This window comes from Chelon labrosus, assembly GCF_963514085.1.
Source record: "Chelon labrosus genome assembly, chromosome: 12".
Classification (NCBI taxonomy): Eukaryota; Metazoa; Chordata; class Actinopteri; order Mugiliformes; family Mugilidae; genus Chelon; species Chelon labrosus.
Genome location: NC_140345.1, coordinates 17999908 through 18018679, shown reverse-complemented (window position 1 = coordinate 18018679; position 18772 = coordinate 17999908). Strand labels below are relative to the sequence as shown.

The 18772-nt window shown below is 40.5% G+C and overlaps 1 protein-coding gene across 1 annotated transcript in view; it reads left to right on the top strand.

Annotated features, from left to right (window-relative positions):
* LOC311497296 (CUB and sushi domain-containing protein 3-like) overlaps window positions 1-18772 on the top strand; it is a 219112-nt gene that overhangs the window by 157921 nt on the left and 42419 nt on the right. Inside the window, exons 47-56 of the mRNA XM_084557548.1 lie at window positions 940-1128; window positions 1238-1396; window positions 2669-2857; window positions 5544-5729; window positions 6640-6834; window positions 7491-7664; window positions 10079-10252; window positions 10876-11049; window positions 13536-13721; window positions 16469-16642. Of these exons, the coding sequence (XP_084413674.1) occupies window positions 940-1128; window positions 1238-1396; window positions 2669-2857; window positions 5544-5729; window positions 6640-6834; window positions 7491-7664; window positions 10079-10252; window positions 10876-11049; window positions 13536-13721; window positions 16469-16642 (1800 nt within the window). The remainder of the gene's footprint in view (window positions 1-939; window positions 1129-1237; window positions 1397-2668; window positions 2858-5543; window positions 5730-6639; window positions 6835-7490; window positions 7665-10078; window positions 10253-10875; window positions 11050-13535; window positions 13722-16468; window positions 16643-18772) is intronic.

The window sequence follows — 18772 nt, the reverse complement described above, 5'->3', positions numbered from 1 at the left end:
TTCCCAATAAAATACTATGTTAATTTATTTTCCCAACACCTCGAGTTGAGATTTGTTGCCTCCCTCGTGAATACCATACAGTGTTTCTATAAATATGGATTCTGCCATGTACAAATCTTGTTGTGCATTTGTTCAGTTATTTACATATTTAATTTCATTGTTGTCTAAGATTATTTAATGAGATCTTTTTACTTCAGAGCCCACAGAGAGCTTAGGGTTTTTTTAGAAAATCACTGGCTCAGTGTTTTTGGTGGAGATCATGTCTGCCTGTAATCTTTGAGCTAAAGGCTGTTACACTTCAGCACGTTGAAACGTTTGCAGTGACTCGTCAGTGGGAATATTCATACCACTCTGCGTTACAATTCTTTACTTCTGCCATTTCTTTTTTTGATATGTGTCCCGATTCTTCTCAGTGACCTTTTTATCTGAGAGGTTTAACCTTTAATATGCATCATGTTTCTTCACTAGTGGACCAGAAGAGAAACTTCTGTTTCTTACAGAAAAGGAAAAGGAAAGAAACAGGACTCTCATTATTTCAGACATGTCAGCCAACAAGAAATGAGGGAAATGTTCCGAGATGATACACATGAACTCACATACTCACACACAACATTTTTCCATACAAAGTCTGTTGTCTCACAGAGTGACTATTATTATTTGATAGATTGATATAATGGGAGCCTGGTGATAACAGCAGATTCACCAGCTCAACCCTTAGGTGCAATATCAGTCTGTCTGGACTGTAATTGTTTCAGGACTAGTTATTTTTTAATGTGATTCTGCTTCCCCTCATTCACACCACCTTGACTTTTCTCTAATTCTGTCTTTCATTCCCCCCTCATACCTTCCTCCTCCTCTGTCCTTGTATCTTCTTCTCTCTTTCATTCCTCCTCTGTCACTTAGTCCTCCTTTAACTCTTTTCTGTTTCTATCCTCCCAGTCCAATGTCCAGCCCATGAGGTGCGTTTCGACTCAACAGGGGTAATCTTAAGTCCAGGCTACCCTGATAACTACCCCAACCTCCAGATGTGCTCCTGGCTGATCAATGTGGAGAAGGGTTACAACATCACTCTACACTTTGAACTCTTCCAGACAGAAAAAGAATTTGACATCTTGGAAATATTTGATGGTGGGTAATGCCGGGATTTTGAATTTTGTGGAAAAAAAATGTTTGTTAGCATGTAATGCTTGATGTGGACCATCTTCTGTGAAACTCTGTGTGTAATCTTTGTGTCCAGGTCCCAACATCTACAGTCAGAGCCTTTCATCACTCAGTGGTGACATTGAAACACCCTTTAGCCTGACCACCACAGGCCACCAGCTCCTGCTGCGCTGGTCCTCTGACCATGGCACCAACCGCCGCGGCTTCCACATCAGATATGTGGGTGAGTATCAAAGTATGTATCCAGCTTATAATCATATTCTCCTTTTTTGAATGCTGTTCCAATGTATTTTGTCTCAAAACTGCAGACAAGTGATAAAAGTCATGGGTCTACAATTTGGACAGTTGTATTTTAGGGCACTATGTGGAGTCGCTTCAGCTGAACAAGCCTACACAGAGGGAATATAAATAGATTTTTCACAGCTGCAATTACTATCAATGTGGATACAATGCGACCCCATGATTTTTATCTGTGTGCTGTGATTGTTTCAGGCTATTTATTGAGTTTTTAATATCAGTCATCTGACAAACATCTAATTTTCCACAGATCGTGGCTCACTATAAGAGATGTTTTCACACGCAAAAGCCACAAGGCTGGAACAAAGATTGCATGCTGTTTTGCTCTTCTTAATTTCAGAGGGTTTAAATTGTTAATTGGGATTTTAATAAAGCAAATGGTGCTAACCAACAGCAGCTGAGGGATCTGCTTCCATTTGAAATGCATCAGTAGTAATGCAGACGGCACAAAAGACATTTATTTTTCATGTTGTCTCTGCATTATATTTAATACACGAGAGTTCCTGTGGAAGCAAGTCGGTGTGATGAATTTTGTAAAGAAAACTGTTCTTTGACTAGATTGACTTAAACGGGAACTGACTTAAACGCCAGTCTGGGTCTTTTTGTCTTAAATCCCAGCCATCTCCCACTCATGCAGTTTTAAAGACAGATTTTGTGAAGCACGTAGTCGTCCCCTGGATTTTCTGTCCCATTGGTCAGTGGTCATATTCTGGGAACCGGATTTACCTTTTTTTATGTTCAACTGGCTGTAAGGAAAGGAACACTATGAAACACACCACTGTAGGATGCCCAAGTATTGCATGTGTTACAGCAAACTGAATATGTGCATGCCCATAAGCTAGAATGGAATAGTAATAATGTGAATTTGAGGACTTGCTCTGTGCTTGAGTGATAAACTGATGCGACAATCCTCCGGCGTATTCTCTCATTATTGCTTGTGTTGGAAATGTCTACTGAAATAAAAGAAATGCATTTAAAACGGAGCCTTCCTGTAACAAAAAATTATCACCTTAGTCTTTCTCTAGAGGTTCTTTGTTAATGCCTCTCATTCTTTTCTCTGCTTTATCCATCTTTCTCTCTTACTATCTGCTTTTCGTTTCTTTTTCCTTGACTTCGTTTTCACCTTTTCTCCTGTTTCGCCTTTTTTTGTTTTTTGTTTTTTGTCCTCTACTCTATACTCTCTGTTCCTCTTTTCCTACGGCTGTCGCAGCAATGTACTGCAGTACACCAGACTCCCCACAACACGGCTTTGTAGTGAGCCAGACCGGGGGTCATCTGAACAGCATGGTACGCTGGGCTTGCGACAGGGGGTACAAGCTGATCGGAAAGGGCTCAGCTGTGTGCAAGAAGACCACCTATGGCTACTACGCCTGGGACGCGCCAGTTCCTGCATGTCAAGGTGAGCTCACTGGCCCTGGGAGTCTTTTATTTACAACGTCAGACCTGCCTCTTTCCCTGTTCTTCTGGTCACTGCTTCTGCACTCCTGGTTTCAGCAGGCAGACAGGCACCCGCTCAAGGCATCCAAGTGTCTCAGACCAAGCCCTATTCTTGTTGTTGTTGTTGCTAAGAGTTGAACTAAATCCAGTCTGGTTGAGAGCCAGCACCCTGTCAGGTGGAAAGGAAACAGAAATCAATCCTCCCTTCTTCTGTCAATTTCCACTTCTTCAAATTACTTTGGCTAACTTGCCATTAGCATGCAGTGTCTGCTGCTGTTGGGCCTCACTCAACTAATTGGGTTCTTTGATGCGCACATGTGAAATGTGTGCATTTACGTGCACATGATTGCATGCACTGGCACAGGCACACAGCAAACATCAACAGATGGTGTACTCAATTGGATTTTATCATGATGCAGTGAAATCAAAATATGTATGTCATGTGCTCTAAATGATTTAAAAAACACTTCCCACCTGTGATCGATTCCATCAGTTGCTAATTGCACACAGCTTTTCCAAAGCACATAAACTGAACCTTGGCTGCAGATCAACGGATATATTCATACAGATGCTGTCCATCTGTTATCTGTTTGATGCCAAAGATTACATTACAATATGTTCCATCTCTCATTCATTCCTGTGAATGGTATGCCGCAGTATATTAAGCTCTCACTGTTGATCAACCATCTCAAAGAAAGAACAATGACTTGTAGATAGAAGATGGCAATGGTAATATTTCCATTGGAATTAGAGGTATGTATGCAATCCCCCAGTCCTCCTCCTCCTTCAAGCATTGTCCAGTGAGGAAAAGCCACAACAATGCTAATCTGTGTTTGTCCTCTTCTTCGATTTCCTTCTTTTTTAGACGAAAGTCCTTCCTCTGAACAGAATTTCTTTTTTATCAGCAGCATCACAACGTCTTGGATACTTCCTTGATTCTGTTTTATTGTTCCTGACTGCCAGTGACTGATAATTCACAAATTAGTCACATTTGTAACTCTTGAGTCTCTTAGTTGATGTAGGTTCTGGCAGTCATTGCAGGTTGAGAAACAATGCAAAGCCACTAGTGCACCAGCTCTGGAATTTAAATGTTTGTATACTGTGAAATAAAGAGTGATTCATCTGATGCTGACGGGCTTTATCAATATTGAGTCAACTTGTTCAGCAAGAGGTTGAATGTAACAGACGTTAATTTATATGCAGCAGCATTTAGCTTTGGATAATTATCTCTCTGAACATAAAACTAGTATCTGATGATTGATTCATATCTGTTAAATTGTCACTGAGCACTACTTACAATTGAATGGTGACTGATTCACGGGGTGCTGAAGTCCAATGCAATGGCTGCGTGCCATGTTTGCCTACCTTTGATGTTTCACAGTGTGCGTTTTAAGTGTGTTTGCAAAACCGTTTCCTTTCAGTGGGGCCCTGCAGATGTCGGTTTCTTTGCTCTATTCTGGCACTGGTAATAAATGCCTTAAACCCTTCTAGCTCGAGCTTTTCGTTCGGTCTTAGACCACAGTAACCCAGATTTACTTTGTATTTGCAGGGACACAGTGCTGCGAGGGAGCTTTTCTAGTGTGTGAATGAGTCTTTCGTTTGCATGCTGGTGTTGCAACTAACATTGAAACTTTACTGGTTGCATTAGTTGCTTTAATTAGTTTATACAAAATGTTCAGATTAGTCACCAACAATGAAAATAATGCCACCTGTTCACAGCTTGCATTAACTAGCGTTCGGTTGATCCGATCTTAAGCGAGCGCCTGGAGTGAGCACTTGTGATTGGATTTCAGTTTAGCACTTATGCAAATAAACACATCTTTTGGGGCACACAGTACAAGCCATCATTTTTTAAATAGCAGTACCACCAAAGAAAAATATAAGAATGAAGCACAAAATGACATTGAACATGATCCATGTGTTCACACTACTAAAAGAATGCTGTCATATAGGGACAACCTTCAAATATAGACTGAGAGTAACTGGATCTTAATGCCCTCACACTTAGACATCCCACTTCGGGTCATCCGGGACACCCAGGGCCCAACCTACTGTTCTTGAAAACATTCTTGTAAGAACACCTTAAAAGATTTATGGAGGACTTTTTGATAACCTCCTTGCCGTGTGCTAGGCAACTTCTACTTTGAGGTGGCTATATATTTCCTTTGTTTCCTCTGCCTAGTGAAACTTTAACACCAGTTTGTGAATTCCGAGCCAAGTGTTTACGTGACAGAAGCATTTCAGCATCATTATTATAAATGCCAAAATGTTTGCTGTGGCAGTAGGCGTACTGTTTTACATTCTAGCAAATGTAGCCCTCTGCATTGTTTGTTCCTGAAGTCTGCAGTGCCATTGTTGGGGGATTACTTCCTTTTGTGTTTTTGTTTACAAAGATTGTAACCATTTGAAAGGAAAATAAGAAATAGCTAAATGCATAAATTGAAAAACTCCATGTGACTAGTTTTGCAGTATGGGGTTGCGCTCAGTGCTGGAGGGAGTACATTCACATGTGTATTTATCACTTCCTTGCAAAAATGTGACTTTAAATAGAATGTGTGGCTGCCCACCAAGTTTGTGTTTACCAGGCATCTCTAGCATCCTTCTTGTATAAACGTGTGTGTCGTCAATGGTCTTCTTACTGCCTGCAGCTGTGTCATGCGGTGTGCCCAGTGCGCCAGTGAACGGAGGTGTGCTCGCTGCTGATTACTCCGTCGGCACACGGGTGACCTACTTCTGCAACAGCGGCTATCGGCTCTCCTCCAAAGAGCTGACGACAACAGTCTGCCAGCCAGACGGCACCTGGAGCAATCACAACAAGATACCCCGATGCATTGGTGAGCAGAGAATGCTGAAGGGAGGATGTGAGGGGATGCAGACGAGGATTTTCGAAAGATGAGGTTACCACAAGAACTCGTGGCATGATTCAGCCATGAGAATTTGAGACACGAAAGGATAAAAGTCTTTTCATAAAAACATTATAGAATCTTTTAAGGTTTATGAAGGCTTTTCATTTCGATAACCACTCTGAGAAGGCTGGAGACTCGGGGAAACCATAGAAGGATTGAAAGCTTGAAAAATAGTGATAGAAAAGACAGTCGGGGAATAGTTTGAAGAATCCTTTAGAGTGCTTGTAGAATATCAAACCATTTTAACAAAACTATACTCTAATGCAAGGTGCCACAAAAAAATGGACTGTCATCCCACAGAACCGTGATTTGCAATTTTATTACAAAAACACCAACTTGTTGGTTACTGATAAGACAGATGGATGATGCGGAGAAAATAGTGAAGAAAAAAATGTGTAGCTGACACTAGGGAGTTTTACATGCCAGTGCAACTCCTCCAAGTTTGAAAGTCAGTGTAAGGAGTGATTGACAACATTGTTTTCTGTTGAGACCATTGTTTATTCCCTGCTGTATGTGTCTCGCAGTAAAAAGGGAAACAGAGTTTGTTTTGGAACTCATTTAGTTTAGAGAGAGACGATTCATAAATAACTTTTTGTGTTAATATAATTGAAACACAAGATTATGTTATTCTACAGCTTAAAATTTCCTTCTTCACTATTTGTGGTTTCTTTATGTGATTGCTGCATTTGTTTGCAGGATTTGACTTTGCTGAGTGTGTGTGTACACAAGATAAGAGGAGGAATTGAAATGCTGAATCTGTTTGAATGATCAAAAACTAATAATGTCCACTCTGCGTTGAGTTGTTGAATCTATTTGTTTTTGTTTTTTTTTCTCATAGTGATGACGTGTCCCAGCCTTAGCTCCTTCTCTCTGGACCATGGGAAATGGAGGATAGTCAACGGTTCCCACTATGAGTATGGAACTAAAATAATCTTCACCTGCAACCCTGGATACTATCGTGTTGGTCCTGCCCACATCCAATGCCTGGCCAATGGAGTGTGGAGCTGGCGAAACGAGCGTCCTCGGTGTAGAAGTGAGTGACTTCTTTTCCGATCTTACCTGAAATGAACTCTATTATCTCTGGTTTATTGTGGCATTATCACAAGAATCCATATGTAGTATATAGTTCCATTGTAGTATCTCACTATGTATGCGTATTCATTAGTTCCAGTCAATAGATAGAAAAGAAAGCATTTTAAAATTGTTATCAGCCAGATTGAAACTTCAAGTACGGACTCGACTTGAAGGCTGAATAGCTTCTTCACATTCCACTTAATCAGAAGCTCGACGCTTCACTTTTGTATTCTTGACTTACTTGTCTCAGCCTAGGTGAGACATTGTTTATTGTGGGGTTTGAATATAAAAGCTTCTGTCTGCTACCATTGGAGCTGCTTTTTTTGAGAAGCAAAAGAGCTGAATACCCCATGTAATGGTAAAAGGAAATGTCAGCCAGCATGATGAAAGATGTTGGGACAAAGGCAAACACCATCATTATGCTCCCCATGTAATGGTACGGGTCGCCTTTTATCGCATTAAGGTCAGTAAGAACGCTGTAAATGACTGCACTCCCATTGACTCTGAAGGTGTAAGCCAACTTCCATTCACTCTTTCTTTCTCTTTTGGTCCCTCTTACTCTAGTGGTTCGTCCTCTATCTCCTGCCTCTTACTATCCTCTTCATCTTATTTCAGTCATTTCCTGTGGCGATCTTCCCACTCCTCCTAATGGGAAAAAAATTGGGACTCAAACTACCTTCGGAGCATCAGCCATTTTCAGTTGTAACCTTGGGTATGTTTTAACTGGATCTACCGTTCGAGAGTGTCTCCTGTCTGGACTTTGGAGTGGGATGGAGACGCAGTGCCTGGGTAAGCAGGATCTAGATGTTCTCTTTACAAGGTTTTCCTTATTTTTCCTTACTGTTACAATATCATCTTAAACAAGGCAAACGTTTTATGTAGTGAAGTGAAAAATAATCCCTGTGAGCCAGAAGTTCAGGCTTCAGATCTCTGAACAGTCGGTTTCCAGCGGTTCTTCCTCTATGAGGTGATGTCAGCTCGTCACAGATTTCATATATGGTTATCTGCTCTAGGCACAAAGTCTAAGGTCTTCCTGACAAATGTATGTACACGTTCTCCCTGACCTGATACTCATTTAATGTTCTCCAGCTTATGAATAACCGGGTGGTAAATGGCCTTGCTTTTATACAGCGCTTTTCTACCTATTGGTACTCAAAGCACTTTACAGTCACAAACACATCATTCACTCAAACAAGCACACACACATTCACACATCAGTGCCACGCACTGGGAGCAACTGGGGGTTCAGTGTCTTGCTCAAGGACACTTCGGCATGTAGCACATTCCATGGATCGAACCGCTAACCCTCTGGTTCATGGACAACCCGCTCTACCTACTGAGCCACAGCCACCATGGTGCATGGCGACAGTTATTTGGTCACAACAGAACAACAGCATTTTACATTTTACTTGGCATAATACCTTTGATATTTGATAGAAGGTCTTGACAATCATGTTTCATTATGGCTTTTGAATGAAACACTGAATCTGTCCAGAGCTAAAATAAATGTGAATCATGGAAATTTACACTAGTGGAGTCCCAGAATAAAAATTCAGCTGTTTCAAAGGACAGCTTTGAGTTGGGTCAAAGATTACTTCCAATCTGATTAGAGTATGAACTTTTTTTGTCGCACCAACATTCCCAGAATAATACCAGACGAGGAAGCAGAGGATGGCTATAATCGCCAAGTCTCTATGTCCACTGACTATAAATAATTTAGTAGATGTACAACTTTTTTTATGGGCTTTTGCTGACATAGTACTGGTATGCAGTGATGCCACTGGACCACTGCAGACTGTTTCAGACCGGGTAAAAATCCTAGGATAACATTTGTTTTTTCAAATGTGAGAAATGCACTTTTGGCCACAACCTTTATTGGCTTGAAGTAGAGTTCAATACAGTAAAGGTTTTAAGTCTGTGATGTTTGGTGTTTAGAAAACGTTCAGTGTGAGAGAGCAGCTGTCGAGCTCCAGCTTCCCTGAAACTACGAGACACTTGCCAGTCTCTACCACCACAATTTTATCTGTTGCAAGAATAAATAAACAAGAAAATATGCTACGGCGTAGCGTAGCACAGCTCATCACAGCTCTGTACTGTGGAAGAAAATGAGACATACGTAATTACTTGAGCCGCATTCAAACCCACGCAGCAGCGGATTGTGAATGTTTCCCTGGCAAGTGCATTAGTCCATTTATCAAGTGCGTGGTGCCAGCACTCCAAGCTCGGCTCCAGATTGGTTCAGTTCATTAAAAGAAGGACACCTTTCACTTGTTTTGTGATATGATTGACAGGGTTAACAAAGCCAGTGACCTCTCGGTACAGACACCTACTTCAGCACTATCCACACAGAATCTGGGTGCTCTCAACTGGAGTGTGATAATAAAACGCTCAGCTGAGTTCTGGGTTCAGGAGTGAATTAGGGAAATCAGACTCACAGTCAGTGGCAATTTCCCAGGTTTTAAGTGGCAGTGGAAATCTCGGCTAGATTCCTCCTCTTTGAAAGGGATTTATTGTAGCTGAAAGTAATACGATTATGTGCATGAGCGTATTGCACAGTTTTTGAAGAGTTTCACATGAGTCTTTCTGTCTGCTGTAGATGAGAAAGGCAAAGTTATCACCGCAAGTGAAGCTGAAGATAATGAGCTGAAAAAATTATTTTCCAAATCCAATATGTTTTATGACTACGCTAACTGATTTTGTTATAATTCCAAGGCCTTTTAAAACATCCTTTTTCTCATTTTGCGTTATAATGCTGTTGTCAAAATGCTAAGTTATTCAAAGGTGATAGCACAATCGAAATTGCGTTCCCACCCTGCAACTATCATCCATTAGTTCAGTGCGAGACGCTTTTCTGAAATTACAGAACGTGGAACTAAAGCATCACATGAATGATTGACTGAAAATATTTATTATGATTTGTAGAATCCATTACTAAAAAACTGGACCTCATTACTGGCAGAGTATCATATGTGGCATACTACAGTAGACTACAAGGGTTATAGGGTTATTTATCAATTTTTCCGGTGTTTCCCGCAACGTGAATGTTGAATCCTACTCTTGGCTGCGACACAAGTAAACTAAACTAAAGTTCAAAATGCACACGGAAGGCTTTTTCTGTTTTGTTTTGTCTTTATCTAATCTGATCATTCAGATAAGTGAAACCAACCAGTTTGTCCATATGTTGTTTTTCCCTCATCCTACAGCCGGTCACTGTGGCATTCCAGAGCAGATTGTGAACGGGCAGGTGATCGGAGAAAACTTTGGTTACAGAGACACCGTGGTTTACCAGTGCAACCCTGGATTCAGACTCATTGGCTCCTCAGTGCGGATCTGTCAGCAGGATCACAACTGGTCGGGACATCTACCAGTTTGTATTTGTAAGTTCTTTAACACCGTCTCGTCCATGCTGATTGGCTGCAAGTAGAATCAGGGGTGTTTGTGCATTTTCAACTAGTATATTTTTGACCTAGTTCAAAATCAAGACAGGATGTATGCCTGAACCTCTTGATTTCACAAAAAAAAATAAAATAAAATGAAAGAACCTGTCAATATCAAGATGAAAAACGAAAAACAAAGTACAAACAAATACACACTGCTCCTTATGTTTGAAAAACACTGAACGCTGACATCAGCTGATTGTCGATATCTACCCTCGCGATGTAATTCTCAGTCTCCTGTCCACTTATTGATGCACTGAAATATGCTGTTTACCCTTTCCCAATCGAGATCATGTCCTGACTCCTAATTCCCCCATTGTCTTCTGAGGTCAATTATATGATAATGACTTTCTATGATAGGTGTCACTGTATGTGAACCCCGATCATTGCTATTGAATTTCGTCTTTCTCCTGTATTCTCTCTGTCTTTCCACACACTCTATGTTTCTCACTCCTTCTCCTTTACCCTTTCCTTGGATCCCTTCTTTGCTTCTATTCGTCGTCTGCCCTCCTCTCCACCTCTGTATTTTCATCACGTACCTGGGTGATACGTGCGAACTTCAGCTGTCACATGTGGCCACCCTGGTAGCCCTATCTACGGCCGCACCACAGGCGATGGCTTCAACTACAATGACATGGTGCGCTTCTCATGCAACAAAGGCTACACCCTGGAAGGACCTTCCACGTCCCAGTGCCAGGCCAGCCGTCAGTGGAGCCAGCAGCCACCGACATGCAGAGGTAGGGTTCAGCTACAGAATGTAGAAATTACTGTCAGCTTGAGTAACTTTAGAGTATCGGAAGGAGGCAGATGTACCCTGACAGTTGAACTCGGTGGTCTCTGTCATGTTTAGACAAAACACATAAACTCACAGACAGGCAAAACAAACAGGAATCAAAAGCAGGAGTCATAACAGGAATTAAGAATCAGATGCATCATATTATTTGCATTTCGTTAACTATTTGCATTTCTGAGGAGGGATGCAAATAACTGAAGCCACTTTTTTTAGTACTGCTTCTGTCCAAAGTGTTGGAACAAAATGAGAGAGCCTTTGCAGGTGCTTGGTGATTATGAAGAACCTGAAGCCAGAATGACCACAACAATTCAACAGCCGGCAGATGATCGTTCAGGAGTCAGCTGCCAGTGTCTGCCAGCTTGCAGATGCTCATGCAAACAAGCAGAACGGACAAAGGTGGTGCTCACATGTCCGTTGATTTTAATGAGAAAAGTCCCTACCTGCTTTCCTTCTCTGGTTAGAGCATTAGGCAACAGCATCTGGAGCTTCGGCCCCAGAGCAGAAGAAGGCAAACTGAGAAAGAAGAAGGGAAGGGAAAGCAGTAATGAGCTTACAGCAGGATGTATGGGAAAGAGAAAGTAAATGAGGCATTGTTTCTACAAGTGTACTGTCAGTTTTTGCCGAGGGGCTTGCTACAGGTAGAGGTAGAGATTACTTTGAAGGCAAGGTTTTTTTTTTTCTAGTTACGACAAGTTATATTTTCCCCCAGGTTAGGCTCATTAGCTGTGTCTTCAAAATAACCAGTAAGTCAAGTATTTAAAATAGCGTTACTACTGCGCAGTATGATGGAAGCTCATTTTTTAATGATACTTAGAAAAATATATATATATATATTTCATGTAGAGATACAGATATTTGTAAATGTAGGTGCCTTCTTTACAATGTTAATTGGTTTAAAAAAAAAACTGTTAAAGATAATCTGTCATCTGTATAAACATTGAATTAAAGAAATTAATTTAAATTGTATCCATCAAGCATTTAATTGGTCTGCTTCGTCTAGATCTTGTCAGCCAAAGCTTTATTCGCCAGACTTTGCCCATTTAAAAATATCTCTCCTCTTGGCATGAGTTTTTTTGGCAGTTGCCATAGATGTGAAGAGACACTGTTTTTCTTTTTTACTTTGAAAAGCACCGCAGGGACAGACCTGGTGAAAGAGTGAGGTCATATTAAACTGTCATGAATCCCTTTGTCGAAATACGGCTGTTTGCTCCCACCACACTTTTATCACATTAAGCCGTCTTTTGTCACACATTTGCATTATTGATTTCAGTTTGATGTCTCTTTGAACTTTGAATTTCGCTCTCATCTACTTTCAGCCGACTGAACCACGTTGTCAGCATTGTGGGTTTGGAGAGGCTCCTAAAATGGACGCTCAGGAGTTTATGTTTAATAAATGTGCCTTTGGTTTTCAGGAAGAAGCAATATGTATTATTATTATTATCGGCAAGGCTTTATATAGCCTGTGCTCACTTGTCTTCGTGTTTGTAGAATGAACAGAAAACGCCACTGATTAGAGCATGTCATCAGTTCTATTATTAACTCACAAGCCAACATGCTGACAGATAGCATTTATGCGACTTCGGCTCCAACCAAAGAGAGAGACTGCACAGCTTTCAGGAAACATCCCCAGCGATGAGATGGGGTGGAGTAAATTAGACAGATTGCCACAGCTATATTTATGTTGTCTTTTGACTCGGTGTATTGTTCAAGGAACATAATTCTCGACAGAATTTAACTTATCAGTATAAATTGATACATACAGCATTAATCAACACTGTAGATATAATATATGCAAAGGTAATAAATAGATCCATCACACATAATTCATTTAAAAATTATGACAAGACCTTTACATTGCAGTAACAATACAATATGTGTAGAATTATAGTTTAATTAAGAATTAATGTATTCTATATTTCATCTCCTGCTGTGCACTGGCAAGATGTGCACTATACGCATCTTAATGCGGTAGCAATACATTTCATACATTTTCATTAGATACGTTTGGAAATATTGCCAAGAAGTGAATATTCAATTTGGCTCAACGTTACTGTCCTGTGCTGTGCATCAATAATCCATTTGCATTGACTTTGAAAAAAACAGAATAAATTGATATTTGTGAAAAGTTGCCAGGGACAGTTCAGATATCCATTAATACAATGTCACAGGGCACTTTTGATCAAGTGAATACAGATAATAAATTGAATCCATAAAGAGAAGTAATAAGACTCCACTCAGGGCATGAGAAATACGAGAAAAGGGCAAGATTCCTTTTTTATGTACATATTTAGTTTAACATGTAATCGTATGCCTTTGCAATTCCAACAGTAATTTTCCTGAAATTGTCTTGGCTGAAATATCCTAACAGCAATAAAAAAAAAATAATTGGACTGATATCAATATTCTGTGTTTCTTTCTTTTTTCCTGTAGTGGTTAACTGCACAGATCCAGGTATCCCTGCAAACTCTATCCGGGAGAGCAAGATCGAACATGGCAACTTCACATTCGGCAGCGTCGTCTTCTATGATTGTAATCCCGGATATTATCTGTTCGGCTCATCGGTGCTCACCTGCCAGCCCGTGGGCCATTGGGACAAACCTCTACCAGAATGCATTGGTACGGGGGCAAAATATGTCAATTGTTCATTATATTTAAGCATGTACTTCTGTCTTCTGTCCTCCATTCAGTGCAATGATCTTACCCCATTTTTATTTAATTAATTAATGTGTTTTATGCAACAAGGAATTATCTTACTGGAGATCCGACTAAAGGAGTTAGAGAAAAGTTTCACTCCCACTTGAGTGTCCCCAACCTTGACTTTTCATGGTACAAGTTGCTGAATGCTGTGAGCATCTGTGCAATGTGGATAGCCTCAGTGGTTTATGGTGATGCTGCCAAACTGATTAAGAGGTAGAACCGTCGTAGGACCAGTTGTTCAGACTACAACTAATCTTCCTCCTTGCTTAGCACAATTTAAATTAAATTACAACAACAATCATCTATGAGCTGTAGGGGTTATCTGAGGTCATAATGCTGCTCTCAGACACCTCGTTCACCGTGCACTCTGTTTTGGCTGGAGTGTGCCAACAGTAATAACCTATTTCTGGTTAAATTATCTAAAGTAAACCTCAACATTGTGCACGTAGACTCGAAAAGCACTTCATTTCATGGTAGAGAGATGACGCCCAGCATTTATTTTATCAAACTCCATAGTAATTAAAGAGATGCTCAGGAGCGTCTGTCTCAAATGTTTATTCACTGCTGCAGGCATCACTGACTCTTTGTTAAGAAATTAGCTTTGCAAAATTACAGAACCTCACTTTGCATTATGAGACTAAGCTGATTAAATGACACACAGAAAGGTCAAAGGAATCAAATAGCTGAGAAGGTGTTGTACCGAGTTAGTTTTCAGATTATACTAAGTGTGATTGCTGTATGACACTTAAGATGGCTTTTAAATGGGAAGGTTTTTATTTATTTTTTGTTCTTTAGGATATGTGCAGCGGTACATATCAGCAGGTCGAAATAAATTAATGGATACTTATTGAAGTGTACTTATTAAATGCTTAACGTTCACCTGTGTGTTGTTTTAAACATGCATAAAAGAGTAAAAAGTTGGTAAATAGACAAAATGAAAAAATGTATCAATGTATGTTAAAACATATATTAATGTATATATTAAATTTAAAAGAAGCAGGTGGACACAGGAAAATAAGATGACTGCATGTTGGCCATTTGCACAGTGACTTTATGATTAGAACCTCTGAGGATTCAGATACAAACTTCTTGCCGTACTCAATATCCGAAAGGTCAAGGCGTAGCTTTCAAAAACGTACTAAAAGAAACCGCTGGAGCCGTGTAACAAAGCTGTGAGGACTGATGAAACAAAAATAAACCTACAAAAATGATAGAGTGATGGAAGTAAATGCATGGCTGTCAATGGAACTGGCACACTGGCATTTATTGATTGAATCATTGATCTCGCTGCTGCCGGGAGCAGCAGGATGAATGCAGAGGTGTACAGGAGCGTTCTGTGTGCTCAGATTCAGCCAAATAAATCAAAACTCAGTGGACTATCTCTCAGCAGGACTATGATCTTTAAAAATTATCCGGGGCAGCTGAAAAGTTTTGCAGGATATGAACTAATGAACTGCTCGAGTCACTCACCTTATCTCAGTCTGAGTGAACCACGTTCAACTTGCTGAAAGTCAAGCAAGAGGCAGGGATACCACCAAAGGTGTCTGCAGTGAAAGTTCGGGGGAGCCTCACTTGAGATCACAGAGTGGTAAACACTTACAGTGTCTACAGCGATCAGCCACAATATTAAAACGATTAACGTGCAGGTGCCTCCAAAACATATCTTACTTATATCTGACAGGGAATAGACGCAGGCTTTCTGAGGGTGTCCTGTGGTTTCTGACACTAGAACGCTAATAGTGGGGAGCCTCTGTGGATTGGGCTTGTTCGAGCGCAGTCTACATACAGTTTGGGATCTGAGGAATTGGGAGTCTGGTTCAGCAACTTAAGCTTTTCATCATGTATTTCGATCTGCTCCCGAGAAGTTCTTGTGACGTGGCAGGCTACATTGTCCTCCTGGGTAAGGCTGCTGCCGCTGGTAGTGTCCTTGCTATGGGGTGGGGGTGCCTGATCAGGAACAACATTTAGGTGAGTTCTACGTGTATAAAAAATATCCATGTCAATGACAGGACCAAGGGCCAGTGGTTTTAATGTTGTGGCTGATTGGTGTAGGTTGAAGACCTCACACTTTGATCATTTTGTTTGACTTCATGTGATTCTGTCCAACTACTTTCAAACCTCTAGTCTTTTGGCTCAGTATTCTAAAGGGGTTTTATTTCCTGTAAAGTTCTTTGTATTTTCATGTAACCCTAATCAATTTAAAGCTGGCACTTTGGCACTTTAATTAAGGACCCATTATATTACTTCAAATTAAATATGTTAAGGCACTAAGACTAAAGAATAGAAGAGCTGTAACTGTCCAAGTACTGGACTATACACCAGATCGTCTGCACAGGATGAAAGGAACAGATTTCTGTTTTAAATTATGAAGGCACATTAATCTGGTTCACATTGCTCCTTCAGCACAAGCTTCTCTCAAATGCATATAGATCTACAGCACTGTATTGGACTGATTACAGGTTTAGCAGCTTCATTCTTTATAGCTGTATAGCAGTAATATATGTGCTTTAAACAACCAAAATAAGATGGTAAGAAAAGGAGAAAATTAAGTTTGGGAAATAATGCGGTGTCCTTGTGGCACCTGTAGAAGTGTGAGTGGGGATTTTATAAAGTGTGTGGAGACAATAATCTATCCATCCATCCTGTCCCCTTTCTCCATCATGCAGAGGTGGACTGCGGCCACCCAGGTACACCTCCCCACGGTGTGATGAGTGGGGAGAAGTTTACCTTTGGCTCCACAGTGCGCTATTCCTGCCTCGGAGACCGACAGCTCATAGGAGACTCATCACTCACCTGTCAGCTGAATGGACACTGGAGTGGTCCCCTGCCCCACTGTTCAGGTACACAGAAACACACAAATATAGTCATGCATATACACACACAGACACGGAGACCAGTGGAAGCCTATCTTTTTCAATTCCCATAAAAACAGTGATAGAAGTAGTATAATACAGCATTGGGGAGAGGTTTGAAGGGTATTCTTTCAATATAATGGTCCATGCTTTCTACACAAACGTTCTCTGAATTATGGAAAGAGTTGTGTTTAGATGTGTGGTTTACTTGAATTACTAAATTTTCTTTATTTAGTTTCAAAATAAATCTTGCTGGGCTCTTGCTCTGATCTACAGAGGTGTAATCCAGTCAGTATCCTGTGAGCAACGACTGTCTGCTATGCAGATGTATTAGCTGTCACCATCACCAAGTGTTAATTACCATCTGTTCACTATAAACTACCTATACTAATTATTCGCTAGCTGTCAAAGCAAACTGGGGCTTGTTGTTTTTCCTTTCCTGCGCTACCCGGTGACCGACAGGTAGTTCATCCAATCAACTTTTTTGAAAGTGCCTGCCCTTTTAAAAACTGTTTCCAAGGATAACTCCTCAGATGGTACAGATGGTTTATCAAACCATCTGCCGCGTCAGGTCAGCGATATCTTACCATGCACATAGTTTGGGGTTTTATGTGCCCTGCTTTGAGATATCTATGTCTGAGATTGCTGCCATCACCCCAATACTGTAGAGTTTAATGGAATTCTGTTTGTGGTGTTCACAGCTTTAAAAATACTTTTAAAATATTCAGTCTATTTTTCTGGAAACAAAGTCTGCAATGCTCTGAATATTTCACAGAACGCACTGTCAACATTAGTCATGAGGATTGTTTTTTAGTAATGTCATTGAAAGCTATTTACAGCAGTGTCCAGATATTACACAATTAAACTGACATTTCCGGAGAGACGGTTTAAATGTTTCCATGTATGGCCCCTTTTAGAGCTGGTATTAACATGCATCCTGAATTGTCCGATCGCAACTGGCCAGTGCAAAGTCCAACGGTACCAAGCTGTATTGAGGATGAATTTGAGAACTGGTTCGCTGAGATCACATTTGGAGATGGTCTGGGGAGCTAGCGACCACATTCCATTATTAAAGATAACACGCAATGCGTCTTTGCAACACTGACACCGTACTCTGCAGAAGTCCTCTTGCATGAGTGGAGTTTGGCCTCATTCATTCAGAAAAAAACACACAACACAGAAGAGAATAAAAAGCACAGATGTCTGTTTATTAGCAACAAGAGCTAATAAACAGACATCTGTTGAAAATATTGTGTCATTGAAGCTGTTAACTAAACCATTAATAAATCTAGACAAGATATCGGTGCTAAACTGAAATCAGATTTCCGGCAGTAGCTCAAGACCCATATGAAAACATATTTTAATGTCAGGTATGAACTCACGTACCTAGCTGCATGTGATCCAGCGTATGTTAATGCCAGGTTGGAACAGGGCCTACATGAACCAAATTCAAGTCCTTTATATCTAATTGCAGAAATGTTGAAAAATATCCAAATCTGGGCAAATAAGATAAAATATCTGCATAACTAGATAACACAAAAGATAAGTCAGCAGAATATGTGTTCTACCTTAGTGTCTTGGCATTAATTGGGTATTTGATCAGACCTGAGCCAATTTACTGCCCACAAATTAGCCCCCTGTGGAGCTCTTAAAGGTTTCGAGGTGCCAAAACATTTGACTTTTATTAACCTCAGATTTCCCATTTCCTCAAATCAGTTTCAGCATTTCCCTTCCGAAGCTGACACTCTTGGGGTTTATCTGATGTATCTGCATTTGGCTGATGAATGCTCGAAAAAGTACACCAATGGTGGACCATCGCCAAACAATAATGCTAACCCGTCATTCCTCTTCCGTCCAGTGATGGGGAGGTGTGACTTTGTGCCTCAGCCAAAGAATGTGTAGAAGCTTCATGCTGGAAAAAAATCAATTGAGATAGATAGATCGCCCCCGACGTGAACTAAATGCCAACTCCTGCAAACAAAAAATTTAACAGAGCTTTTGCTGTCCTCTTCTGAGTACATTTAGTTCCAGACTCTCCTCTTGACACTTTCTGAAAACAGGGGAAAAAAGTGTTTTATGGTGTATGTCTGCAGAACTACAAACTCCCCCCCTTAATCC